This window comes from Dendrobates tinctorius, unplaced genomic scaffold, assembly GCF_039654945.1.
Source record: "Dendrobates tinctorius isolate UK_male_01 unplaced genomic scaffold, ASM3965494v1 ptg000250l, whole genome shotgun sequence".
NCBI classification, from domain to species: domain Eukaryota; kingdom Metazoa; phylum Chordata; class Amphibia; order Anura; family Dendrobatidae; genus Dendrobates; species Dendrobates tinctorius.
In genome coordinates this window covers 26,084,873-26,112,087 of record NW_027361917.1, presented here as the reverse complement: position 1 = coordinate 26,112,087, position 27,215 = coordinate 26,084,873, and the positions used below count along the sequence as shown (strand labels likewise).

The 27,215-nt window shown below is 48.8% G+C and overlaps 1 protein-coding gene across 16 annotated transcripts in view; it reads right to left on the bottom strand.

Moving 5' to 3' along the window:
* Positions 1–27,215, bottom strand: part of LOC141063498 (heterogeneous nuclear ribonucleoprotein L-like) — a 187,943-nt gene that overhangs the window by 34,590 nt on the left and 126,138 nt on the right. For all 16 annotated transcript variants that reach the window (XM_073557582.1, XM_073557574.1, XM_073557570.1 and 13 more), the window contains 3 exons: positions 19,956–20,027; positions 12,225–12,317; positions 11,169–11,359 (listed from right to left, as the gene is read on the bottom strand). In XM_073557582.1, coding sequence (XP_073413683.1) covers positions 11,169–11,359; positions 12,225–12,317; positions 19,956–20,027 — 356 coding nt within the window. The remainder of the gene's footprint in view (positions 1–11,168; positions 11,360–12,224; positions 12,318–19,955; positions 20,028–27,215) is intronic.

Genomic DNA, 27,215 nt, shown 5'->3' with positions numbered 1-27,215 from the left:
AAAGCAATTCCTATAGGATTGGCTTAAAACCACTTTGGGAGACGAATTCTCCCCAATCTTTGCGGTGGAAAGGGCTCACAGGGTCCCTACTAGGCCTCTTCCTCCTGGAGCCCCACCTAGAGCTTTTCTGGCGCATCTCCTCAACTGCAGGGATAGAGACGTGGCCGTGCGTCTGGCGTGGCAAAAGAGTCCTATCAAGTTTAACAATGCCATGATCTCGATTTTCCCAGACTTCTCTATGGAACTCCAGAAACAACGGGCGCAGTTTACGGAGGTCAAGAGACATCTACGGGAGTGGAAAGTTATGTACTCGATAATTTACATGGCCCGGCTCCGGGTGGTCCACGAGGGTTCTACTTTGTTTTTTACAGATCCAGCGGAGGCGGCGGAGTGGCTACGGTCTCACAAAGGGTCTGCTGCAAAGGAATCCTAACGCATCTATTACTAGTTGGTATTTTTCTATTAATCGGCTGATTGGAGCTTTGCTCGAAAGCGTCCAAGTTACCAACAATACCGGACACTGGGCTCAGTGATGGTATCCCCTTGTTTGCTTCGTGATGGGAGTACAGGACTCTGCTCCCGCGTTGTTTGTTGTTTAATCACTTTATTTTCTGTAGTGGGTTTTTGTATTTTTTAGGTAGTAATCGCAGTCGACAACAATTTCAGTCTCTAGGTGATGTCTCTAAATTTTGCCCGGGTAATATTATGCATCATATTCAGCGGAGTAAAACATGGGGTCTGAGTTGATATGTATGACATGGAATGTGAGGGGTATAAAAACTCCTCGAAAAAAGATCAAGGCTTTCTCACAGGTCAGACATTATCGCTCTCACATTGTGGCCTTGGTGGAGACGCACCTGACTAGGGATACAGCGCGGTGTGTACAGAAGCCTTGGGTACAATGGTCTGTCCATACATTTCACACCAGCTACTCGAGAGGGGTATCACTGTTGGTACATAAATACGTCAGATGGGAAGCCAGGGAAACTCGGAGGGACCCTGAGGGTCGTTTTATTTTTGTCCATGCATTGATAAACACCAGGAAATATGTGGTCTTATGTAGTTATAATCCCCCCCCAGCTCGTATATCCATTCTGCAGAAGGCAATGAGTTTTGCCCTTAATTACCCAGACGCTGATGTTATTTGTATGGGAGACTTTAACATGGTCATGAACAACTGCCTTGATAAATTGAGGTTGGATGATGGAGTGACTGGGGGGTCCTCTCCACCGACTACAACCCCGTTGTCATTATTTATGGGGGTGGCGGGTGGTTGGATTTGTGGAGGATGCGTCACCCTGAGTTAAGGGAATATACTTGCCACTCATTCACTAAACGCTCTCTATCACACAACTATATATTTGGTTCGAGCGGTCTGGCAATGTGGGTGGCTGATATAGAGCATGGAAGTAGGGGGATCTCAGACCATAGTCCGGTCATCCTTAAACTCAAATATGGGCAAGTGAACAATGGGATAGCTTGGAAGTTGAATCCTTTCTGGTTAAAATTGATGGGGCCTCATAACAGAACGATTGATCAGTTACATTGCTTCATCGCGTCCCACCCGGAACCTCAAGATATTAATTTATTTTGGAATGCCCTTAAGGCATACCTGAGAGGCTGTTTGTCCTCAACGATCTCTTATATTAAGCGGGTAACCTCAAGAAAGGATGATGAGGTGGACCAACGACTGAAAGACTCAGAGACTACATATATATCTAACCAAACCAGTGGGAACAGGATTGAGTGGTTGGCTGCCCAGAGATTATATACTCAGCATGTGGACACAATCTAAGCGTAAACTATTATCTTTACCCGTCAATCTTATTTCGAATTGGGGAACCAGACGGGCAAATTCTTGGCCTATCTGGTGCACCAACATAGCACCTCTAAGGAAAAGGAAAAAAAAAGGTCCAGCTTTGCAAATTCAAGTCCAATTTATTGTTAAAAACAAGTCCAAAACAGAGCAAAAATAGGTGTGTTCACATGAGTAACAAGTAGTGGATTACGCGTTTCGAACAATAGCTTGTTCTTTCTTCTTTTGAATAGCACCTCTAACACAATATTACAGATTCGTAGGGTGGATGGTATATTGGTGTCTTTGACCGAGGAGATTCTTGGCTGTTTTCAGGATTTCTACAGGTCACTATATGAATCTAAAAGTGACTTTGACACTTTGGGGTGTTTAGACTTTGTCAGATGTATCATTCCCCACATTAGTTCCTGAGCAGCGAGCCCTTATGGACGCTGTGTTCACCGCAGAGGAGATAGAAAAGGAGATTTTTGTGTACTCACCGTAAAATCTCTTTCTCTTAGCCTTTAATTGGGGGACACAGAACCGTGGGTGTTATGCTGCTGTCCACTAGGAGGCAACACTATGCATAATCTGAAAAAGATTATCTTTGTCTCCTCCTCTGCAGTATACACCCCTGGACGGCGTCAGCCTTCTCCAGTTTTGTGCAAAAGCATTAGGAGGAAAATACCAGAAACATAACCATGTAACATAACCACTGTAAGAAGGCTACTATAAACGAGCTCAAAACAACAATATGAGAACCCAACCGTAACAACGGCCCACAAGGGCAACAGGGTGGGAGCTGTGTCCCCCAATTAAAGGCTAAGAGAAAGAGATTTTACGGTGAGTACACAAAAATCTCCTTTACTATGTTCCCTTATTGGGGGACACAGAACCGTGGGACGTCCCATAGCAGTCCCTGGGCGGGAAGCAGTGGACGAATATTGTGCTGACAGTCCCCTAGACTTGGGGTACTGCCGCCTGCAGGACCCGTCTACCCAGGCTCGCATCCGCTGAGGACTGGGTATGCACTCGGTAGTGTTTTGTAAATGTGTGCAGGCTAGTCCAAGTGGCTGCCTTACACACTTGATGTGCCGAGGTTTGATGCCGAATGGCCCAAGAGGCCCCTACCACCCGCGTAGAGTGTGCCGTGATACCGGCCGGAAGAGGAGAATTGTTGAGGCGGTAAGCCTCTTGAATGGTGGACTTGATCCACCTAGCAAGGGTGGCTTTGGAAGCCGGTAGGCCCTTGCGAACGCCTTCTGGAAGAAGGAAAAGTGAATCAGACTTCCGGAAAGGAGAAGTCCTAGACACGTAAAAACACGCAATGCCCTGACAAGGTCAAGCGTATGCAGAGCCTTCTCCACCCTATGAACGGGAGCCGGGCAAAGGGACGGTAGTGAGATTTCCTCATTGAGGTGGAAGCTGGATACAACCTTCGGAAGGAAGGATGGGACTGTACGTAGAACCACCTTGTCCTGATGAAAAACCAGGAAGGGTTGTCTGCAGGAAAGAGCTGAAAGTTCAGACACCCTGCGTAGCGAGGTGATCGCCACCAGGAAAACCACTTTCTGTGATAGAAAGCGGAGTGAGACCTCCTTAAGGGGTTCAAAAGGAGGTGACTGTAGTGCTGTCAAGACCAGGTTGAGGTCCCACGTCTCCAACGGACGTTTGTAGGGGGGAACCAATTGGGAAACCCCTTGGAGAAAAGTCTTCACTTGCGGGTTGTTAGCAATACGCCTCTGAAAGAGCACTGAAAGCGCTGACACCTGGCTCTTCAGCGAGTCCAGGGATAGCCTGTCGTCCAGGCCTGACTGAAGGAAACCGAGGACCCTTGGAAGAGAATAGGGGAGTGGGATCTGCCCACGAGATTCGCACCATGTGAAGAAAACCTTCCAGGTACGATAGTAAATCCTGGCTGAAGTTGGCTTTCGAGCCCTGATCATGGTTTTAACGACTTCCGGTGAAAAACCTGCTTGGGTCAAAACCCAAGTCTCAATGGCCACGCCGTCAAATTGAGAGCTCCTGAGTTCTGGTGGAAGAACGGGCCTTGTGACAGAAGGTCGGGACGTGTGGGGAGACACCAGGGAGCGTCTGCTGTGAGTTGCACGACGTCGGCGTACCATGTACGCCTGGGCCAGTCTGGAGCGATCAGGATGGTGGGAACTCCCTCTTGCTTGATCTTCCTCAGGACTCTGGAGATCAGGGGAAAAGGTGGAAAAATGTACAGAAGCTGGAACTGGGTCCAGTCCTGAACCAGGGCATCTGCTCTGAGCGACCGCGGATCGCGCGTCCTGGCCATGAAATTGGGAACCTTGGCATTGAGATGGGATGCCATTAGATCCACATCCGGGGTGCCCCAACGATGACAGATCTGACAGAAAACTTCAGGAGTCCATTCCTTGTCGGCTGAGATAGTCTGCTTCCCAGTTGTCCACACCCGGAATGTGGACCGCAGAGAGTACCGACCTCGCATTCTCCACCCATTGTAGGATACGTGTTACTTCGGTCATCGCCTGGATGCTGCGGGTGCCGCCTTGATGGTTCACGTATGCCACTGCCGTGGCATTGTCCGACTGTACTCTGATATGAGAGTCTGCTAGCAAGTGATGGAAGGCTTTCAACGCCAGGAAGATGGCCTGAATTTCCAGGATGTTGATGGGCATGGTCGCTTCCATTGGTGACCACCTGCCTTGCGCTCTGTGATGCAGGTGCACCGCGCCCCAACCTATAAGGCTTGCGTCGGTGGTCAAAACCTTCCATTGACCGGAGAGAAAGGATTTTCCCCTTGCAAGCAAGGTTGGCTCGAGCCACCAGTGCAGGGACCTCCTGGTTTTTGCTGATAACCGGAATGCCCTGTCGAGGGAGAACGGATTCCTGTCCCAGGACTTGAGGATGGCCAGTTGAAGGGGTCTGAGGTGAAACTGGGCAAACGGTACCGCCTCCATTGCTGCTGCCATCCTGCCAAGTACTCTCATGGCATACCGGAGAGATCTGGGGGACTTGCGGAGGAGTGTGTGAACTCCCAGACGGAGAGCCAGTGCCTTGTCCCTGGGGAGAATCACCAGACCCTTGGAGGTGTCGAATAACATCCCCAGAAAGGTCAGAGACTGACTCAGGGTAGTCGAGGACTTCTGTAAATTGACTAACCATCCCAGGCGCCTCAGAGTGTCGATCGTGATCGAGACGTTGACCTCGCAGTCCTTGAGGGTGGGGGCCTTGATGAGAAGGTCATCCAGGTATGGAACGACTACTATGCCTCTGGAGTGCAGAACGTCCATGGTAGCTGCCATGACCTTTGTAAATGTTCTGGGAGCTGTGGCGAGACCGAACGGGAGGGCCACAAACTGGTAATGGTCTTGGTCGATTGCGAATCTGAGGAACCTTTGATGGGCGGGAGCAATCGGTATATGCAGGTATGCGTCCTGTATGTCTATGGAGGCGAGATATTCTTTTTCCATGGACGCAACGATTGAAAGTGACGAACTCGAACATACTTTTTGAGTTGCTTGAGGTCTAGTATGGGTCGGACGCTGCCTCCTTTCTTGGGCACCATGAACAGGTTGGAGTAGAACCCTCGGAAGCGCTCTTCTGCTGGGACCGGCACTATGACTCCTGCTTGCAGTAGGGAAGAAACCGCTTGATGGAAGGTCTGAGCTTTGAGCTGGGATTTTGGAGGGACAGAGGGAAAAAACCTGTGCGGTGGGCTGGTAGTAAATTCGATTTTGTATCCTGAAGACACTATTTCCTTGACCCACTTGTCGTCTGTAATAGGCAGCCAGACCTGCTGAAAGAGTAGCAGTCGTCCGCCTACAAGTGGGGTGTCTTCCGGAGGGCATGAGTCAAGATGAGGGAAAAGTCTGAGGTTTTCCTCCTTTAGATTTCGCTTGGCTTGCCTTTGACTGCCAGTTCCTGTCCGGCCTCTGTGCCGCACGTGTGTTGTCCCTGCGGGGGGGAACGACTACGGTTTTGTGCTGGGCGTGAGACGGACCAGCCCGAAGAATTCCGAAAGGATCGGAAACGAGATTGATTACGTCTTTTAAACGTGCGTTTTGGTCTTAGTTGAGGGAGGGAAGTACTTTTGCCCCCGGTAGCATTGGATATCATTGTATCCAGCTTTTCACCGAAAAGACGGCCACTGAAGTACGGGAGATTTGTTAGGGACTTTTTTGAGGCCGCATCCGCTTTCCATTCTCTTAGCCAGAGAATACGCCGGATTGTGATGGCGTTTGATGCCTTTGCCGCTACCCCTCTTGCAGAGTCCAACGCTGCATGGACCATGTAATCTGCCACCACTGCAATTTGCACCGCATGGTCAGCCAGCTGAGGATTTGAGGCTTGAAGGCCCTTTTGCAAGAGATCAGCCCAGCCCATGATGGCCTTGGCTGCCCAAATGGAAGCAAATGCGGGAGCCAGAGAGGCACCTTCCGCTTCAAAGATTGAACGAGCCATGCGTTCTACTTGTCTGTCTGCTGTGTCCTTGAGGGTTGAACTGTCCGGCAGCGAGAGAAGCGTTTGTGCTGCTAGTCTAGAGACTGGAGGGTCCACTTCAAGCGGATCTGTCCAATCCTTGGTGTCCTTCTGTGGAAAGGGGTATTTTGCTTCCACATACTTGCGATTGGCGTTTTTTTTCTCAGGCTGCGAAAAATGCTTAGAAAAGATTTTTTTGAAATTCCGGGTGATTAGGGAAGACCTTCGATGGTTTCTGAACACTTTCAAAGGAAATCTTGTGTTCTGGTGCATCCGGGGTTGGATCTGAAATGTCCAGCACCCGAAGGATGGAAGAGACGATATCCTTAACTATTGCAGTATTGCTAGGGGGACAAGGGAGCAGAGCGGTCTTTGTTTCGTTATCTGAGTTGGAGTCACATATGCCCTCTGAGTCTTGCGCCTCGCTAAGGAGCTCCCTAGCGGGCGAACTAGAGCGGAGGTTTTCCCTGGTCTGGGATCGTTGTTGAGATCCGCATTGTCTTTCCCTATCAGGGGACGGCCTCGGTGACCTGGGGCCACTGTGTCTCTCCCTGGAGGGGAAAGACCTATTGCTATGTGAGGATGCAGATGAACGCGACCTGTGGGTCCGCTTACGCCTCGAACTGTACGTGAGACCGGACGTCCCTTTGCTGGGTGACGTTCATAGCCGAGACATGACCCTGCAGTAATGTGGAGGTCAGGTTATCTATAGACTGTCATAGACTACGACATCTGAGTTGCCCATTCCGGCGCAGTAGCGGTCACAGAAGCATTGGTAGGACTTCTTGGGGTTCTGCTCCGGTTTTTTGGGTACAGTCCTGGCAGTGCGGGTACGTGCTGCCGCTGGGGAGAGTGACCTTGCAGGCTGTGCAGACTGCATAAAAGCAGTCTTGCCTGGTTCTTTTCTTTGAGCCCAACATAGTACCTAGGCTGATTAATAGAGGCCCTACAGGGGTATCTACGCAGAGGAAAGGAGTAGGAGAGCGCTATAGGTTATAGGAATTCACAGCTGAGTACCAGCACCCAGCTGTGATCTTACCGTACCGGTGCTCCCCTTAGGTCCAGCGCAGATAAGTCCCACGTCCTGTGCCCCCCGGAGACTCTGTGCTGCGTTCCTCCAGGTGCAGCAAGATGGCCACCGGATTCTGAGGTGGAGAGGGAAGGGGGCGGAGAGCTGGAAAAGGGCGCGCTGGGCCATGTAAAAGCGCGCCCTTCCTGCCTCGATCCGCCCCTTCTATGACACTGCAGTGTCATTTTCGTCATCCGGGGGGCGGGCCGGGGGGGCGGGGAAAAGGCGGCGGCTTCGGCTAGGCCGAAGCCGCGGTCTAAATTAGAGGCCTGATGCCCAGGAGGGCTCCAGAGCGGCGCGGTAGTCCAGGAGGGGGTCGGATTTGCACCGGACCCCCCCGGAATGGGCGACTAGCTAGCGGTGGGGGCAGCAGGGCTAGCGGTTCCTGTGTGGGGGGTCCCTGGAGCGCCATGGAGCCACTGCTGCTGTAGAGGCAGGGGCGCAGAAAGCCCTGTCTCTGCTGTGCCACGTCTGCCTGCACCCTCCCCCGGCCCCAGCAGGATCCCACAGCTGGTCTGGGGTCCCTGGTGCAGAATGCTGTCTGTACTCTGACCCTACCTGCGGCGTCTCAACCTAATGCCCCCTGCAGGGGATTAGGGAGGGTGCGTCTGTCACCGTCAGGGGGTCTTCATCCTTGCCTCAACCTCAACCCAGACCCTGAAGGGGGTTGGGGAAGGAGGGGGGGGTCTCAACTTCGGACCAGTACCCGAGGGACTGGGGAAGGAGCGACATGGGGAACCGCCATCTCCACTTCAACTGGGCACCCCTAAAAAAGGGGCCAAGGAAGGAGCCATGCCGGGAGTCTCGCTGGAGACCCACTTTTCTTCATCTGTTCTGACGAAAGGAAAAAAAAAAAAGAAAAGAAAAAGAAAAAAAAAAAAAAAGAAAAAAGGCGTGCCTCCTTGCGACACTAAGCAAAAACTGGAGAAGGCTGACGCCGTCCAGGGGTGTATACTGCAGAGGAGGAGACAAAGTTAATCTTTTTCAGATTATGCATAGTATCGCCTCCTAGTGGACAGCAGCATAACACCCACGGTTCTGTGTCCCCCAATAAGGCGACAGAGTAAATGCTATGACAGACATGGGTTCTGGGAATGCCCCTGGACCTGATGGGTTCCCTATTGAATTATATAGGAAATACCGGGATATATTGACGCCACTTTTGGTGAAGGTATTTTGGGGAATTTGGGAAGGGAATTCTGTGCCTGAGTCCTTTTATGAGGCTAACATCATAGTGCTTCGGAAGGAGGGGAAGGACCCTTTGGAATGTGGATCCTATCGTCCCATCTCGTTAGTAAATGTGGACTATAAAATATTCACCAAGATCCTAGCTACGAGACTGAATTCAATAATATTGAACCTTATACATCCTGATCAAACGGGCTTTATGTCTGGTAAAAGTACTTCCATTATCAGAAGAGTCCAGTCAATAGTCCAATATAGCTCCCTAGTGCCAGACAGCAAATGGGCATTGGCATCGTTAGACTCTCTTGAATGGCTTTTCCTCTCCGCATGTTTGCAAAGGTATGGCTTTGGCAATAAATTTATAACATGGATCAAAATATCATATATGAAAACCAAGGCCCGTATTATAATAAATAATTCTATATCTGAGTCCTTCGCAATACACAGGGGAACCTGTCAGGGTTGCCCTCTTTCCCGGCCCTCTTCGCCCTTGCGATTGAGGCACTAGCTATACGTATAAGGTCCTCCCCTAACATCCAAGGTATAGATATAGCAGGTCAGGTGGATACCATAGGCCTATATGCCGATGACATGGTGATATTCTTGAATGATGCGGAAGAAACTTTGCCACAGGTGATATCCCTTATAGATAGATTCAGTAAATATTCAGGTTTACATATAAATTAGGAAAAGTCTGCCCTGTTACCCCTTTCCCATGCCCCAGCTGGAGGCTCTCTCCTCGCTGTCTATTGTATCTAGTTTTAAATATTTGGGCATCCACATATCTCACAATAGTACGCTTGATCAACAACTTAATGTCCACCCACTGCTGGAACTAGTTAAAGGTAAATTTGCATCCTGGAGTAGGCTCCCATTGTCTGTGGCTGGCCGCATTAATCTGATTAAAATAATATTGCTCCCTAAATTTAGCTACTCCCTTCAGCACAGTGCGGTAGCGGTGCGCCCAGGTCCTTTTTTGTAAATCTCAATTCCCTGGTCACATCCTTTATATGGGGGAAAACTAGGCCCAAACTTAAATTGTCCACTTTACAAAGACCAAAGAAAGGAGGTGGGGCGCGGCGTTGCCAGATTTTTTCCTATACTACTTGGCTGGGCAGGCTAAAGCTTTAAGTAAATGGATGCCAGGTAATTGCCTCCCCAATTCTGAAAGTCACTTGCTTCACGCTGCACAAGCAGATTGTCCATTGGGATTCCTTGAGTTGGAGAAAACTAATGTCCCACGCCTGCTACCCCTGCTCCGGCTGGCACGATTAATATGGAGACAAATTAAGAACGTAATTGGGTTGAAAGATTTTATAGCTGAAATGCCCCTGGAATAATAACTATTTTCCGGGGTTACTGAATCACCCATCCGTTTTTTGGATTCAGTATGGCGTCTTTTCAATGGGAGACTTGTATGACCAGGGGATCGTAAAGTCTTTTGAACAATTACAGGTCACACATGATATTCCGAGATCTCAATTTTTTCGCTATCTGCAGCTGAGATCGGCTCTTCAATCACATATGAGGGATAGGGGTGTGGGCCGTACTATTTCATCTTTACCTCTGATAGGAATCCTTAATTCGTATGGTCCCCAGGGTCTCATATCCTCTTTGTATACATACATGCTGTCAGTAGGGGCAGAATCGGCCATAAGCTCTATTAAGAGGAAGTGGGAACGACTCATCCCTAATACGCAAAGAGAGGAGTGTGATGAGATTCTGGAATCTCCGATCGGAGTATCACCATCTATTAATAACAGAATGATACAATTATATATAATAATTCAATCATATTTGACTCCCATGCGACTTTTTAGGATGGGTCGGCTTCAATCATCAGAATGTTTGCGATGTCACTTGCCAGATGCGGATTTTATTCATATGGTGTGGCAATGTCCCACTATCCTACATTACTGGAAAGAGGTGACTACACTACTGACATCCGTGGTACAGACCTCTATCCCTCTAGAGCCATTGGTCTGCTTGTTTGGGGTATGGGAGGAGGAGATTCGGGATCGCTATACTGGGGTCGTCCTGCGCAAAACACTGTTTATGGCACTAAAGGTGCTGGCATTGCTGTGGATGGGGGGTTCATGTCCTTACCTTAGATCTTGGATCGAGTTGGTAAATTCAATTGTTCCATATGAGCGCACATTATACAAAAATAGTGGATGCCCGGGTAAATTTGAAAAGATTTGGGAGAGGTGAAATTCCTCTCATCTTACTTTGCAAGGCTGAGACATCACATGCAACATAAGACGATATAGGAGACCAGGATGCAGAAATAGTAGATACTAGTTAATGTAGTGGTTGTTGTATTTTAGGAATTTTAGTTAGACTTTATTTCTGAATGATACGACAAGGCTTGTGAAATTGGATTGATATACATGCTGGAAAATGTATAGCCAATTATCCTTTATGTATGCTTGGAAAGATATGTACATATTACCTTGTTTATAAGAGTGTGCAATTTCTTTGCATTGTATTTTACAATGGACGGAAACATGTGTGCTATGTATAATGCTTGATATCATAAGCCAATATGTATGTTGTACATTCTTTGTGTCCTGAAGTTCAATAAACGAATTTAAAAAAAAAAAAAAAGAAAAGAAAAAAAGTGTACAAAGCTCCTTGGCTCTTCCTCACCTTTGAAACGTTTCCATACAAGCAAAACAAGCTAAACACCCGATCACAGTTCATCTTTTCTTGGTGGAGGCCACTGATCTTGGCTACTAGACCCACCCCTGGAGGCCCACCCTGCATAAAAGGAGAGGCCTGAGGAAAAGGATAAGAAGCCATCTCTGGATTGTCTCCAGGTCCCATTGGGCAAGGATTTCCTAAAGGGATACAAAGTTGATGGTTATTTTTGAAAAATACTTAGAGTTATAAAAATAACTTTTGGAAAAATCCATTTTTGTGCAAGATATTTTACAACACCACACAGTTAACCTCACAAAGACTAAGTGCCAAAATATACTGCGCCTGGGATTTAACCTCTATGTGGGCTTAAAGATCCTGTTATTCTAGCAGGAGCAAGTAGTCTTCAGCTGTCAAACTCAGCTGTGGAACATGGGGAGAAGACAGAGGAAGTTTATTACCACTTCTGTCTTCTAGGCTTTCAATGATAATTTGATGCATTGGCATTGCTTATACTTTAATAGGATCTGGCAATCACATATCACCAGGTGTCCGCCAGCATCTTCTAGCAGACGCAGATCAGTGCTGTCAATGACTGATCTTTTCCCCTGTAACTGGGACTGCTATGGATGCCCCAGTTACAGTGGGGAAAAGAAAACCAAAATAAATAAAAAAAAACCCTTAATTCTTCCCTCCCCACCCTCAAAAAAGTCAATCATATTTGTCTCTTCCTGCTTGACGGACAGCCTCAGCTGTGTGACTCTTAAGCAAAAGAACAACCCGTGAAAGTGGCATTGGTCAGGTAGTAGAGCTAGAGTCACAGTGTTCAGATCTTCGGCTTCTTTTGAATATCAATTAAAAAACTGATATCTCAGTAAAGGAGAAACAGACTGGCCATGTAAAGGTATTAAAGGTATTGCTGGAGTTGTCCTTGAAGGTTACATGTGCATATAAATAGCTTTTGTTTTTCGGGGAGGGGTGGGAGGAGTCAGAATTCTGCTAACAGATTTCCTTTAATATCTAATCACTGCCCTGGTTTAGAAGGAACTATAAAAGGTTACATACCGTAGCCATCAAATCTCTGGAAAGGTGGCTGGTTTGGTGAAAAGTTTGGTGGATGGTTTCCTTGAAAGGCTTGCCACTGTTCATTTCCTTGGTCTGAAAATGCAAAAAAAAAAAAAATTTTATTGCTTTCAATCTTACAAATCTAAAAAATATATGTGAAAAGGGAATTGTAGGGGTGGGGGAGGTGGAAAAACATGCTAATTGCAAACAAGCCAAACAAAAACAAGACAACACTAATTTGCTTCGATTCCTTCTCGACATTAAAAAGTACCAGTACGCTCTATTTTGCAGTGCATTTCCGCAAAGAAATGAACTGGTACATCTTGGCGATAAAAAGTTAGGCTATGTGCACACGTAGTTTTAGGTGCTGCAGATTTGTCCACGCGGATTTGGGAAAATCCGCAGGTCAAAAGACCTGCAGTTTACCTGCGGATTAGCCTGCGGTTTCACACCTGTACAATGGAGAAGGTGTGAAACCGCTGCGGATTCCGCACAAAGAATTGACATGCTGCGGATTTGAACCCGCAGCAAATCCGCAGCATGTGCACTGCGTTTTTCAGTTTACCAATGAAAACAATGGTACTGTACAACGCACCTAAATCTGCTGCGGACCCGCAGCAGAATCCGCAACGTGTGCACATGGCCTTAGGTAATTTTTAAATGTAGATCGATAAGTGGTCCATGTTGCATCCATCCACTTTGGTAAAATCACCTCACTTTTTTCTCTCCATCTTCCAATGATATGTTCATTGTTATTTATTTTCATTTAAGCACGACTTATCCAAAGGAATTACTATAGCCAGTTTTCTCATGTGACATGTATGTTACATACCTCCACAGTTAGATTGAACATGCATGCCACACCATAGGCATAGTTTATTAACTATTTAAATCTCGGATGCATTTTGGGAATTATCCTTTTAGCACTATTTGAGCACTTGCCCCCAAAATCTTTCAGCATGTATTCTACTTTGAGATTCCTCGAACTTTTACTGACTCAATACAGTAAATGGATCCCTCGGGGGTTCCTTCCTAATCACGTATTTCAGAGATTTACCCTATTTTTCCAACTGTAAAACAGTTTTTCAAAAAAACATTGGGGGGGGGGGGGCATCTTATAGTCCAAATGTAGCTTAGCTGGGGATGGGGTGGGGCAGTGCTGCAGGTTTGGTGTCGGCGGTGAGACAGAGCAGAGAGCATGGCTTTGCTAGCAGCCATTTTCTTGAAGCTGTGGGCCACCAGAGGCAGCGAATGCGCAGACCGGGATCTCAGCCACGGCTTGAGAAAAATAGCTGCCGGTTAAACAATGCCCATCGCCAACACTGAGCCCACAACATCGCACCGCTGAGGCACCCACTTCTCCGAGTGGGTCGCCCGCAGCATTGGCCCACTTCTGCTGATGCCAGCTTCCTGAGGTGGGGACCATGCCGCCTGTGACCTTGCTTTGCTGCCGCCCACCAGATAAGATACCTTAAATTCGGACTATAAGATGGACCGGCACTAAAAAAAAAAACAAAAGAAAACAAACAACTTTCTTCCCATTTTCCTCCCCAAAATTTGAGGTGCGTCTTATGGTTCGGTGCATCTTCTAGTCCGAAAAATACGGTAGATTTTAACTCTGATGTAAGTGCTCAGCGTAGAGAGCAGGATAAACATGATCTGAGCCTCAAGGGATCCAAGATGTTCTATACCCCAAATTAATACCGAAAAAAAAGAAAAAAAAAAAAAAGCTTCAACTCTACCCAGAAAAAAATCAAGCCCTACTTGGGTTGCTCATCTATTAACAGAAACATGGGTGGATCCTACATTACTGGCTAGACAAAGGCTCTGGAAAGGTGGCATGACTCCTTGCCCAAAGGAAATCCAACATCATCTGAGCTTCCAAATACCAGCCACCTTCTGAACCTAACCCTCTAAACCGCAGTTAGCATCCTCATGTGTGACATTACCTTAGTAAATAGTCATCTTAATAAATGGGGTGCGTGTTGCCACAAGCTACACACAATACATAAGGCACTACAATGGCATATTACAATTTTCCTTCTTCCAGAAACAATCATGCATTGGATGTTGCAAACGCCCATGGAATCAAAATCATCACTACATCTTTAAATGAATTCCCAGAGGGTTGTAATTTCCAAAATGGGGTCATTTGAGCAGGCACTTAGGGGCTCTGCAAATGAAGTCTGCAACTCATTCTAGGAAAATCTGCACTTCACAAGGCAAATAGGGCATCCTCCCTCCCGAGTGCTGCCATGTGGGCAAATGGTAAGGTAAATCCACTTATGGGGTATTACCACATTTAGGAAAATTGAGTAACAAATTATAACACCATTTCTACACATTTCCTCTTATGAAAATGTAAAATTAGAGGCTAAAACATTTCAGTGATTAAAATGTATTTTTATAGATTTGTCAAATTTTAGATTTTTCATCAATATAGGCTAATCATCTTGACCCAAATGCACTATAATAAATTACGTCACGAAAAAAAAGGAGATTTTTGTGTACTCACCGTAAAATCTCTTTCTCTTAGCCTCTAATTGGGGGACACAGAACCATGGGTGTTATGCTGCTGTCCACTAGGAGGCGACACTATGCATAATCTGAAAAAGATTAACTATGGCTCCTCCTCTGCAGTATATACCCCTGGACGGCTTCAGCCTTCTCCAGTTTTGTGCAAAAGCATTAGGAGGAACGTAACAGAAATAACTTAACCATGCCTGTAAGAAGGCTACAATGCACGAGCTCAAAGAACAATATGAGAACTCAACCGTAAACAACGGCCCGTAAGGGCAACAGGGTGGGAGCTGTGTCCCCCAATTAGAGGCTAAGAGAAAGATTTTACGGTGAGTACACAAAAATCTCCTTTATCTCCTTGAGCCACCAATGTAGGGACCTCCTGGTTGACTATGTCAACCGGAACTCCCTGTCGAGGGAGAAGGGGTTCCTGTCCCAAGATCTGAGTATGGCTAGTTGAAGAAGCCTGAGGTGAAACTGGGCAAATGGCACTGCCTCCATTGCTGCTGCCATCCTGCCGAGGACTCTCATGGCAAACCGGAGAGATCGTGGAGGATTGCGGAGGAGTGTGCAAACTCCCAGACGGAGGGCCAGTGTCTTGTCCTTGGGAAGGAGTACCAGACCCCTGGAGGTGTCGATTAACATCCCCAGGAAGGTTAGAGTCTGACTCGGGGTAGTCGATTTTTGTAGGTTAACCATCCCAGACGACTCAGTATCTATTGTGATTGAGACACTGACCTCACAGTCCTTGAAGGTGGAAGACTTGATGAGAAGGTCGTCCAGGTACGGAACGACTAGAATGCCTCTGGAATGTAGAACGTCCATGGTGGCTGCCATGACCTTGGTAAACTTTCTTGGAGCCGTGGCGAGTCCGAACGGGAGAGCGACAAACTGGTAGTGGTTTTTGGTTGATCGTGAACCTGAGAAACCTTTGATGGGCGGGAGCAATTGGTATGTGCAGATATGCGTCTTGTATGTCTATGGAGGCAAGGTATTCTCCCTGCTCCATGGATGTTATGATGGACCGGAGGGACTCCATGCGGAAATGACGGACCCGTACATATTTGTTGAGCTGTTTTAGGTCTAGTATGGGCCGGACGCTGCCTCCTTTCTTGGGAACTACAAATAGATTGGAGTAGAACCCTCGGAATCTTTCGTTCACGGGAACCGGCACTACGACTCCTGCTTGAAGGAGAGAGGAGACTGCTTGGTGGAAGGCACGAGCCTTGTCTGATGGTGTTGGTGGAATAGAGAGAAAGAACCGGTTCGGTGGAGTGGAAGTGAACTCTATCTTGTATCCGGATGACACTATTTCCCTGACCCACCTGTCTTCTGTAATAGGCAGCCAGACTTGCTGAAAGAGTAAAAGTCACCCGCCTACTGGTGGGATGTCTTCCGGAGTTCGTGAGTCATGACGAAGCGAAGTTCTGAGGTTTTCCTCTCTTGGGTTTCGCTTGGACTGCTTTTGACTGCCAAGTCCTGTCCGGTCTCGGCGCCGTCCGTGGGTTGTCCCTGCGTAGAGAGCGGTTACGATTTTGCGCTGGGCGCGAGACGGACCAGCCCGAAGAGTTCCGAAAGGATCGGAAAAGTGTTTGGTTTCTCCGTTTAAAAGTGCGTTTAGGTTTCAGTTGAGGGAGAGAGGTACTCTTACCCCCAATGGCATTGGATATCATTGTGTCCAACTTTTCGCCGAAAAGCCTTCCACTAAGGTACGGAAGATGCGTGAGGGACTTCTTTGAGGCCGCATCCGCTTTCCATTCTCGCAGCCAGAGGATACGCCGAATCGTAATGGCGTTTGCCGCTATTCCCGCTAAACCTCTTGCCGAGTCTAGGGCTGCATGAAGCATGTAGTCTTCTACCACTATTTGAACCGCTTGGTCCGAGAGCCCAGTATTTGAAGCTTGAAGACCCTCCTGCAGTTTTTTGGCCCAAGCCAGGATGGCCTTGGCCGCCCAAACTGAAGCGAACGCAGGGGTCAGGGAGGCCCCTGCCGCTTCAAAAAATGGAACAAGCCATGCGTTCTACTTGCCAGTCTGCAGCGTCCCTGAGGGTTGATCTGGAAGTGAGAGTAGGGTCTGTGCTGCTAGTCTAGATACCGGGGAGTCCACTTCGGGTGGATCTGCCCACTGTTTGGTGTCCTTCTGTGAGAAGGGGTACTTCGCTTCCAAATATTTGCGATTGGCAAATTTTTTCTCAGACTGCGAAAACTGCTTAGTAAGTATCGTTTGAAACTCATGGTGATTAAGGAAGACCTTAGGTGGTTTCAGAACACTTTCAAAGCAAATCTTATGTTCTGGGGCTTCCGGGGCTGGCTCTGAAATTTCCAGCACCCGATGGATGGCAGAGATTATGTCCTCAACTAGTGCTGTATTGCTAGGGGGACAAGGTACCACGGACCTCTCCGTTTCGTTGTCTGAGTCGAAGTCACAGATGCCTTCCGAATCCTGTGTATCGTTAAGGTGTTCCCTGGTGGGCGATCTGGGGCGGAGGTCTTCTGTGGTGGGGGGATCTCTGTGGCAAACTGCATTGTCTGTCTCTGATAAGGGACTGCCTAGGAGACCTGGAATGACGGTGTCTCTCCCTGGGGGGGGGGGGGGGGATGACCTTGTGCTATAGGACGACTCAGGTGATCGCGACCTGTGGGTCCGCTTACGTCTGTGAGTGTCAGAAACAGCATGTTTCTGAGACAAGCTGCCCGTTTGCTGGGTAACGTTCATAGCCGGGACACAACCCTGCAGAGCTTGCAGCAATGTAGCGGTTAAGTTATCTATGGACTGTGTCATAGACTGCGACATCTGAGTAGCCCATTCTGGCATGGTATCCGACACTGAAGGGCTGGTAGGGACTCCCTGGGGTTCTGACCCAGAGTTCTGGATGCAATCCCGGCAGTGCGGATACGTGCTGCCACTGGGAGCGTGGTTTTGCAGGCTGTGCAGAATGCATAGAAACATTCCTGCCTGGTTCTCTTTCTTGAGCCAGGCATAGTGCACAGAGGCTGGCTATCAGGGATCCTGCAGGGGTGGCTACGCAGAGGGAACCCACAGAGAGCCTTATAGGTAGTATGGATTCACAGCTGAGTAAAGAGATCCCAGCTGTGGACTTACCCCACCAGTGTGCCCCTAGGTCCAGCGCCGAAAAATCACAGTTCTGTGCCCCCCGGAGACTGCTGTGGTTCTCCTTCTTGCTGGAGGCGTCCGTTGTCAGGTATGTCTGCAGCCAAAAAAATGGCCACCGGGACGCTGAGGAGAGGAAGGAGGGGACGGAGAGATGAAAAGGCGCGCTGGGCTATGTAGAAACGCGCCCTTTCTGCCTCGATCCGCCCCTTCTATGACACTATAGAGTGTCATTTTAGTCATCCGGGGTCGGGCCGGGGGGGGCGGCGAAAAGGCGGCGGCTTCAGCTAGGCCGAAGCCACGGTCTCAAGTAGAAGTCTGATGCCCAGGAGGGCTCCAGGGCGGCGCAGTAGTCCGGGAGGGGGTCGGATCTGCACCAGACCCCCCCGGAATGGGCGACTGGCTAGCGGTGGGGACAGCAGGGGTAGCGGTTCCTGTTTGGTGGGTCCCCCTGAAGCGCTATGGAGCCGCTGCTGCAGAGACAGGGGCGCAGAAAGCCCTGTCTCTGCTGTGCCATGTCTGCCTGCACCCTCCCCCGGCCCCAGCAGGATCCCACAGCTGGTCTGGGGTCCCTGGTGCAGAGTGCTACCTATTCACCAACCCTACCTGAGGTGTCTCAACCTAATGCCCCCTGAGGGGGATTAGGGAGGGTGCGTCTGTCACCGTCAGGGGGTCTTCATCCTCGCCTCGACCTCAACCCAGACCCCAAAGGGGTTGGGGAAGAAGGGGGGGGTCTTCTCAACTTCGGACCAGTACTCGAGGCACTGGGGAAGGAGCGACATGGGGAATAGCAGTCTCCACTTCAACTGGGCAACCCTAAAAAGGGGGCCAAGGAAGGAGACATGCCAGGAGTCTCGCTGGAGACCCACTTTTCTTCATCTGTATTCCGGACGAAAAAATGAAAAACGGAAGAAAAAAAGGTGTGCCTCCTTGCGACACTAAGAAAAAACTGGAGAAGGCTGACGCCGTCCAGGGGTGTATACTGCAGAGGAGGAGCCAGAGTTAATCTTTTTCAGATTATGCATAGTGTCGCCTCCTAGTGGACAGCAGCATAACCACTCATGATTCTGTGTCCCCCAATGAGGCGACAGAGTAAAATAATTGCTAGGATATACAGAAGCAGTGGGATATAGAAGTGTTCCAGAGTTATTACTGTATAAAGTGACACTGGTCAGTATTGAAACATTTAGTTTGGTCATGAAGGTGAAAAACTTCGACAAGAATGCGTTATCAAGGTGATGACTGCACATTTTCTTGCTTCCTGACCAAGCACATTTTGAAATTTTAGAATACATGCACTTTTAAAGAACTATTTTTTCAGAAATTAAAAAGTTATATTTTTTTTGTGGCACATTTTAAAAGGGTTTAATTTTTATACATTGTGGCCCCATAAAAGCCTACAAGACCTTTGGGAGGGATTTTTTTTTCCTGCCAATTTCCCCTTTATCTGGTATATTAGCCCCAGCTGCAGGGGCATTTCAGCCTTCTGAACCCGACTGTGCTTCCTAGAACCTACCAGCGCCTGCTAACTTCCTACAGCCACCTGTTAACTTGGTCCGGAGGAGGAAGCACTATCAGTGGCTCCTAATCTGTATACAGAACCTAGGTAAGCTATGGTTAGAACGATGGAGAAGGTAAACACGGGATTAAACCATGTTTATCTTCTAGCTGGAAAGTATGGCTGCATCTGATCATGTAGCTGTAGGGGAGGAAACCCAGCCATCTCATGCAAGCTGGGGGTTAGTGCAGGGTTAAGTATGGACTGACTGGCCAGATGTTTATAGTCTATGGGCAGTCCAGAAGTAGTTAAGAAGATCAAATACGCAATGTCTAAATGCTCATTTAGCTGACAGCTATCTCCATCATAAACAGGACAGCTAAGTGGGCATATCTATTAAATGGAATGTGGGAAATAAGCTGTTGTTGAAAAGCAACACCTCACATGATGGCACAAAGGAATCAACATGATAGAATCCTATACTTATGCTAAGAATGTTGTCAAGCATAATCTACATGTACAAATGTGTAACAGGTACTTTTTAGATAGTAAGTGTTATTACATCACTGCATTGCCTAAAGGGAAATATAAGTAACATACTGTAGCCGTCAAATCTGGGGAATGGTGGATGATTTCCTTGAAAGGCTTGTCCTTGTGGATCATTTCCTTGGTCTGAAAGAGCAAAATAATAAAGAAAATTAGACAAAAAAAAAGTTATTTCTTTCCTTAAATAGATATGCCCACCTAGCTGTAAACTGAAGGACCAGTTAAAACATTTCATGCTTGGACTGTTTAAAAACAAAACCCAACAACACAGATTTGACTTAACCCCTTAACTCAGACGTATTTTCCTTTTTCCGTTTCTCACTCCCCTTCTTCTAAGAGCCATGACTTTATTTTTCTGTCAATATGGCCATGTGATGGCTTGTTTATTTTGCGGTACGAGTTGTACTTTTGAATGACACCATTGGTTTTACCATGTCAAGTACTAGAAAACAGGAAAAAAATTCCAAGTGCGGTGAAACTGCAAAAAAAAAAAGTGCAATCCCACACTTGTTTTTTGTTTGGCTTTTTTTACTAGGTTCATTAAATGCTAAAACTGACCTGCCACTATGATTCTCCAGGTCATTACGAGTTCATGGACACCGAACATGTCTAGGTTCTTTTTTATCTAAGTGGTGAAAAAAATTCCAATCTTTATTTTAAAAAAATTGCAACATTTTCTAAGACCCGTAGCGTCTCCATTTTTCGTAATCTTGGATCGGGTGAGGGCTTATTTTTTGCACGCAGAGCTGACATTTTTATCTATACCATTTTGGTGCAGATACGATCTTTTGCTCGCCAGTTATTGCATTTTAATGCAATTTCGAAGTGACAAAAAAAGGTGATTCTGGCGTTTTGACTTTTTTCTCGCTACACCGTAGAGCGATCAAGTTATTTTTTTTTTTTATATACATTGGGCGATTCTGAATGTAGCGATACCTAATATGTGTATGTTTGATATTTTAATGGTTTTATTTTGAATGCGGCGAAAGGGGGGGGGGGGGTGATATGAACTTTTATATTTTTAAAAACTTTTCTTTTTTTTTTGTTAACATTTGGCATGCTTCAATAGTCTCCATGGGAGACTAGAAGCTGCCATAACTCGATCGGCTCTGCTACATAGAGGCGTTGGTCAGATCGCCTACATGTAGCTGAATTACCCACTTGCTATGAGCGCCGACCACTGGGCGGTGCTCACAGCAAGCCAGCAGTGACAACCACAGAGGCCTCTGGTTGTCATGGTGACCCGCGATCACGTGACAGGAGTCACCGCTGGACGGATTTCCGGCGTGATTGCCAGAAGCCCATGTTAAATGCTGCTGTCAGCGTTTGACAGAGGCATTTAAAAGGGTTAATAGCCGAGGGTGGATCGCGATTCCACCCGCGGCCGTTCTGGGCACATATCAGCTGTTCAAAACGGCTGCCATGTGCTTGGAAAGATGTGGGCTCACCGTAAGAGCCCACATCAGAAAGAGTCACAAGTTGAGGATCAAGAAAAGCACTTCAGAGCAACCGCGCTGCTACAGTGACACGAATTCTTCAGAAATCCATATAAATCTTTCAAGTTCTTTAATGAATGTACTACAAAAAGGAGATTTTTGTGTACTCACCGTAAAATCTCTTTCTCTTAGCCTTTAATTGGGGGACACAGAACCGTGGGTGTTATGCTGCTGTCCACTAGGAGGCGACACTATGCATAATCTGAAAAAGATTAACTTTGGCTCCTCCTCTGCAGTATACACCCCTTGACGGCGTCAGCCTTCTCCAGTTTTGTGCAAAAGCATTAGGAGGAATATACCAGAAACATAACCATGCCCGTAAGAAGGCTACTATAAACGAGCTCAAACAATATGAGAACCCAACCGTAACAACGGCCCACAAGGGCAACAGGGTGGGAGCTGTGTCCCCCAATTAAAGGCTAAGAGAAAGAGATTTTACGGTGAGTACACAAAAATCTCCTTTACTCTGTCGCCTTATTGGGGGACACAGAACCGTGGGACGTCCCAAAGCAGTCCCTGGGTGGGAAGCAGTGGACGAATATTGTACTGACAGTTCCCTAAATTTGAGGTACTGCCGCCTGCAGGACCCGTCTACCCAGGCTCGCATACGCTGAGGACTGGGTATGCACTCTGTAGTGTTTTGTAAATGTGTGCAGGCTAGTCCAAGTGGCTGCCTTACACACTTGATGTGCCGAGGCTTGATGCCGAATGGCCCAAGAGGCCCCTACCGCCCGCGTAGAGTGAGCCGTGATACCGGCTGGAAGAGGAGAATTGTAAAGGCGGTAAGCTTCTTGAATGGTGGACTTGATCCACCTAGCAAGGGTGGCTTTGGAAGCCGGTAGGCCCTTGCAAACGCCATCTGGAAGAAGGAAAAGTGAATCAGACTTCCGGAAGGGAGCAGTCCTAGACACGTAAATACGCAATGCCCTGACAAGGTCAAGCGTATGCAGAGCCTTCTCCACTCTATGAACGGGAACCGGGCAAAGAGATGGTAGTGAGATTTTCTCATTGAGGTGGAAGGTGGACACAACCTTCGGAAGGAAGGATGGCACTGTACGGAGAACCACCTTATCCTGATGAAAAACCAGGAAGGGTTGCCTGCAGGAAAGAGCTGAAAGTTCGGACACCCTGCGTAGCGAGGTGATTGCCACCAGGAAAAACCACTTTCTGTGATAGAAAGCGGAATGAGACCTCCTTTAGGGGTTCAAAAGGAGGTGTCTGTAGTGCTGTCAAGACCAGGTTGAGGTCCCACGTCTCCGACGGGTGTTTGTAGGGGGGAACCAATCGAGAAACCCCTTGGAGAAAAGTCTTCACTTGCGGCTTGTTAGCAATATGCCTCTGAAAGAGCACTGAAAGTGCTGACACTTGGCTCTTAAGCGAGCCCAGGGATAGCCCGGCGTCCAGGCCTGACTGACGGAAACTGAGGACCTTTGGAAGAGAATAGGGGAGTGGGATCTGCCCACGAGAGTCGCACCATGTGAAGAAAGCCTTCCAGGTATGATAGTAAATCTTGGCTGAAGTTGGCTTTCGAGCCCTGATCATGGTTTTAACAACGTCCGATGAAAAACCTGCTTGGGTCAAAAACCAGGTCTCAATGGCCACGCCGTCAAATTGAGAGCCCCTGATTTCTGATGGAAGAACGGGCCTTGTGACAGAAGGTCGGGACGTGTGGGGAGACGCCAGGGAGCGTCTGCTGTGAGTTGCACTACGTCGGCGTACCATATACGCCTGGGCCAGTCTGGAGCTAATAGGATGGTGGGAACACCCTCTTGTTTGATCTTCCTCAGGACTCTGGAAATCAGGGGAAGGGGTGGAAAATGTACAGAAGCTGGACCTGGGTCCAGTCCTGAACCAGGGCATCTGCTCCGAGCGACTGCGGATTGCGCGTCCTGGCCATGAAATTGGGAACTTTGGCATTGAGATGGGATGCCATCAGAACCACGTCCGGGGTCCCCCAACGATGGCAGATCTGATGGAAAACTTCAGGATGGAGAGACCACTCCCCCGAGTCCATTCCTTGACGGCTGAGATAGTCGGCTTCCCAGTTGTCCACACCCGGAATGTGGACCGCAGAGAATACCGACCTCGCATCCTACGCCCAGTGTAGGATACGTGTTACTTCGTTCATCGCCTGGATGCTGCGGGTGCCGCCTTGATGGTTCACGTATGCCACCGCCGTGGCATTGTCCGACTGCACTCTGATATGAGAGTCTGCTAGCAAGTGATGGAAGGCTTTCAATGCCAGGAAGATGGCCCGAATTTCCAGGATGTTGATGGGCATGGTCACTTCCATTGGTGACCACTTGCCTTGCGCTCTGTGATGTAGGTGTACCGTGCCCCAACCCGTAAGGCTTGCACCGGTGGTCAAAACCTTTCAGTGACCGGAGAGAAAGGATTTTCCCATTGCAAGCGAGGTTGGCTGGAGCCACCAGTGCAGGGACCTCCTGGTTTTCGCTGATAACAGGAACTCTGTTGAGGGAGAACAGATTCCTGTCCCAGGACTTGAGGATGGGGTCTGAGGTGAAACTGGGCAAACGGTACCGCCTCCATTGCCGCTGCCATCCTGCCCAGTCCGCTCGTGGCATACCGGAGAGATCGGGGAGAACCGCGGAGGAGAGTGTGAACTCCCAAACGGAGGGCCAGTGCCTTGTCCCTGGGGAGGATCACCAGACCCCTGGAGGTGTCGAATAGCATCCCCAGGAAGGTCAGAGACTGACTCGGGGTAGTCGAGGACTTCTGTAAATTGACTAACCATCCCAGGCGACTCAGAGTGTCGATCGTGATTGAGACGTTGACCTCGCAGTCCTTGAAGGTGGGGGCCTTGATGAGAAGGTCGTCCAGGTATTGAACGACTACTATGCCTCTGGAGTGCAGAACGTCCATGATAGCTGCCATGTCCTTTGTAAATGTTCTGGGAGCCGTGGCGAGACCAAACGGGAGGGCCACAAACTGGTAATGGTCTTGGTTAATTGCGAGTTTCAGAAATCTCTGATGGGCGGAGCAATCGGTATATGCAGGTATGCGTCCTGTATGTCTATGGAGGCGAGATATTCTCCTTCCTCCATGGACGCAACGATTGACCGGAGGGATTCCATGCGAAGGTGACGAACTCGGACATACTTATTGAGTTGCTTGAGGTCTAGTATGGGTCGGACGCTGCCTCCCTTTTTGGGCACCACGAACAGGTTGGAGTAGAACCCTCGTAAGCGCTCGTCTGCTGGAACCGGTATTATGACTCCTGCTTGCAGGAGGGAAGAAACCGCTCGAGCTTTGAGTGAAGGTTTTGGAGGGACAGACAAAAACCCTGTGCGGTGGGCTGGTAGTAACTCGATCTCGTATCCTGAAGACACTATTTCTTTGACCCACCTGTCTTCTGTAATAGGCAGCCAGACCCGCTGAAAGAGTAGCAGTCGTCCGCCTACAAGAGGGGTGTTTTCCGGAGGGGATGAGTAATGATGAATGAAAAGTCTGAGCTTTCCCTCCCTTGGATTTTGCCTGGCTTGCCTTTGACTGCCAGTTTCTGTCCGGCCTCTGTGCCGCCCGTGTGTTGTCCCTGCGAGGGGAACTGTTATGATTTTGTGCCGGGCGCGAGACGGACTAGCCTGAAGAATTCCGAAAGGATCGGAAACGAGATTGATTACGTCTTTTAAACGTGCGTTTTGGTTTTAGCTGAGGGAGGGAAGCACTTTTACCCCCGGTAGCATTGTATATCATTGTATCCAGCTTTTCACCGAAAGGACGGCCCCTGAAGTACGGGAGATTTGTTAGGGACTTTTTTAAGGCCGCATCCGCCTTCCATTCTCTTAGCCAGAGAATACGCCGGATTGTGATGGCGTTTGATGCTATTTCCGCTACCCCTCTTGCAGAATCCAACGCTGCATGGACCATGTAATCTGCCACTACTGCAATTTGCACCGCCTGGTCCGCCAGCTGAGGATTTGAAGCTTGGAGGCCCTGTTGTAATAGATCAGCCCAGGCCATAATGGCCTTGGCTGCCCAAACTGAAGTAAATGCAGGAGCCAAAGAGGCACCTGCCGCCTCAAAGATTGAACGAGCCATGCGTTCTACCTGTCTGTCTGCTGCGTCCTTGAGGGTTGAGCTGTCCGGCAGCGAGAGAAGCGTTTGTGCTGCCAGCCTAGAGACTAGAGGATCCACTTTAGGCGGATCTGTCCAATCCTTAGTGTCCTTCTGTGGGAAGGGGTACTTTGCTTTCAAGTATTTGCGATTGGCGAATTTTTTCTCAGGCTGCGAAAAATGCTTAGAAAGTATTTTTTGAAATTCCGGGTGATCAGGAAAGACCTCAGATGGTTTCTGAACACTTTCAAAGGAAATCTTGTGTTCTGGTACTTCAGGGGTTGGATCAGAAAAGTCTAGCACCCGAAGGATGGAAGAGATTATATCCTCAACTAGCGCAGTATTGCTAGGGGGACAAGGGAGCAGAGCGTTCCTTGTTTCGTTATCTGAGTTGGAGTCACATATGCCCTCTGAGTCTTGCGCATCGCTAAGGAGCTCCCTAGCGGGCGAACTAGGGCTGTTCTGTGGTCTAGGATCGTTGTGGAGATCCACATTGTCTCTCTCTATCAGGTGACTTTCTCGGTGACTTGTAGCCACTGTGCCTCTCCCTGGAGGGGGACGACCTAGTGCTATGTGAGGACGCAGATGAACGCGACCTGTGGGTCCGCTTACGTCTCGAACTGTCGTAAGCGGCCTGTTCCTGATACCGGACGTCCCTTTGCTGGGTAACGTTCATAGCCGAGACATGACCCTGCAGAGCCTGCAGTAGTGTGGATGGTCAGGTTATCTATAGACTTTGTCATAGACTGCGACATCTGAGTCACCCATTCCGGCGCAGTAGCGGCCGCAGAAGCGTTGCTGTTCTTTGGGTACAGTCCCGGCAGTGCGGGTACGTGCTGCCGCTGGGGAGAGTGGCCTTGCAGGCTGTGCAGACTGCGTAAAAGCAGTCTTGCCTGATCCTTGAGCCCGACGTAGTACCCATTCGCAGAGGCCCTACAGGGGTATCTACACAGAGGAAAGGAGGAGTAGGAGAGCGTTATAGGTTACAGGAACTCACAGCTGAGTACAAAGAACCCAGCTGTGATCTTACCCCACCGGTGCTCCCCCTAGGTCCAGCGCTGATAAATCCCCCCGAGACTTGCCTTCAGTTTCTTCAGGTGCAGCAAGATGGCCACCGGCCACAGCTCATGCCCAGAAGGGCTCCAGGACGGCGCGGTTGTCCGGGGGAGGGTCGGATTCCAACCAGACCCCCCGGATTGAACGGTAGGCTAGAGGCGCTATGCAGCTGGTGCTGCCGAAGAGACAGGGGTGCCGGGAGCCCTGTCTCTGACAAGGGCCATGCCTGCCTGCACCTCCCCAGTCCAAACAGGAGCCCGCAGCTGGGCTGGGGTCCCTGGACATGTAAGTGGCCGAATGGTGCCTGGTACAGGCCCTACCTGCGGTGTCTCGACCTAATGCCCCCAGAGGGGAATTAGGGAGGGTGCTGCTGTCACCGTCAGGGGGCTTCGTCCTACCCTCGACCTCAACCCAGAGCCCAAGGAACTGGGGAAGGAGGGGGGGGCCTCGACTTCGAACCAGTACTCGAGGGACTGGGGAAGGAGCGACATGGGGAAGAGCCATCTCGACCTCAACCGGGTACCCCTTAATAGGGGACCGAGGAGGGAGCCATGCCGGGAGTCTCACTGGAGACCCACTTTTCTTCATCTGTAATCCGTTGAAAAAAATTAAGGAAAAAAACGGAAGAGAGAAAAAAATCTTAGGTGTGCCTCCTTGCGACACTAAGCAAAAACTGGAGAAGGCTGAC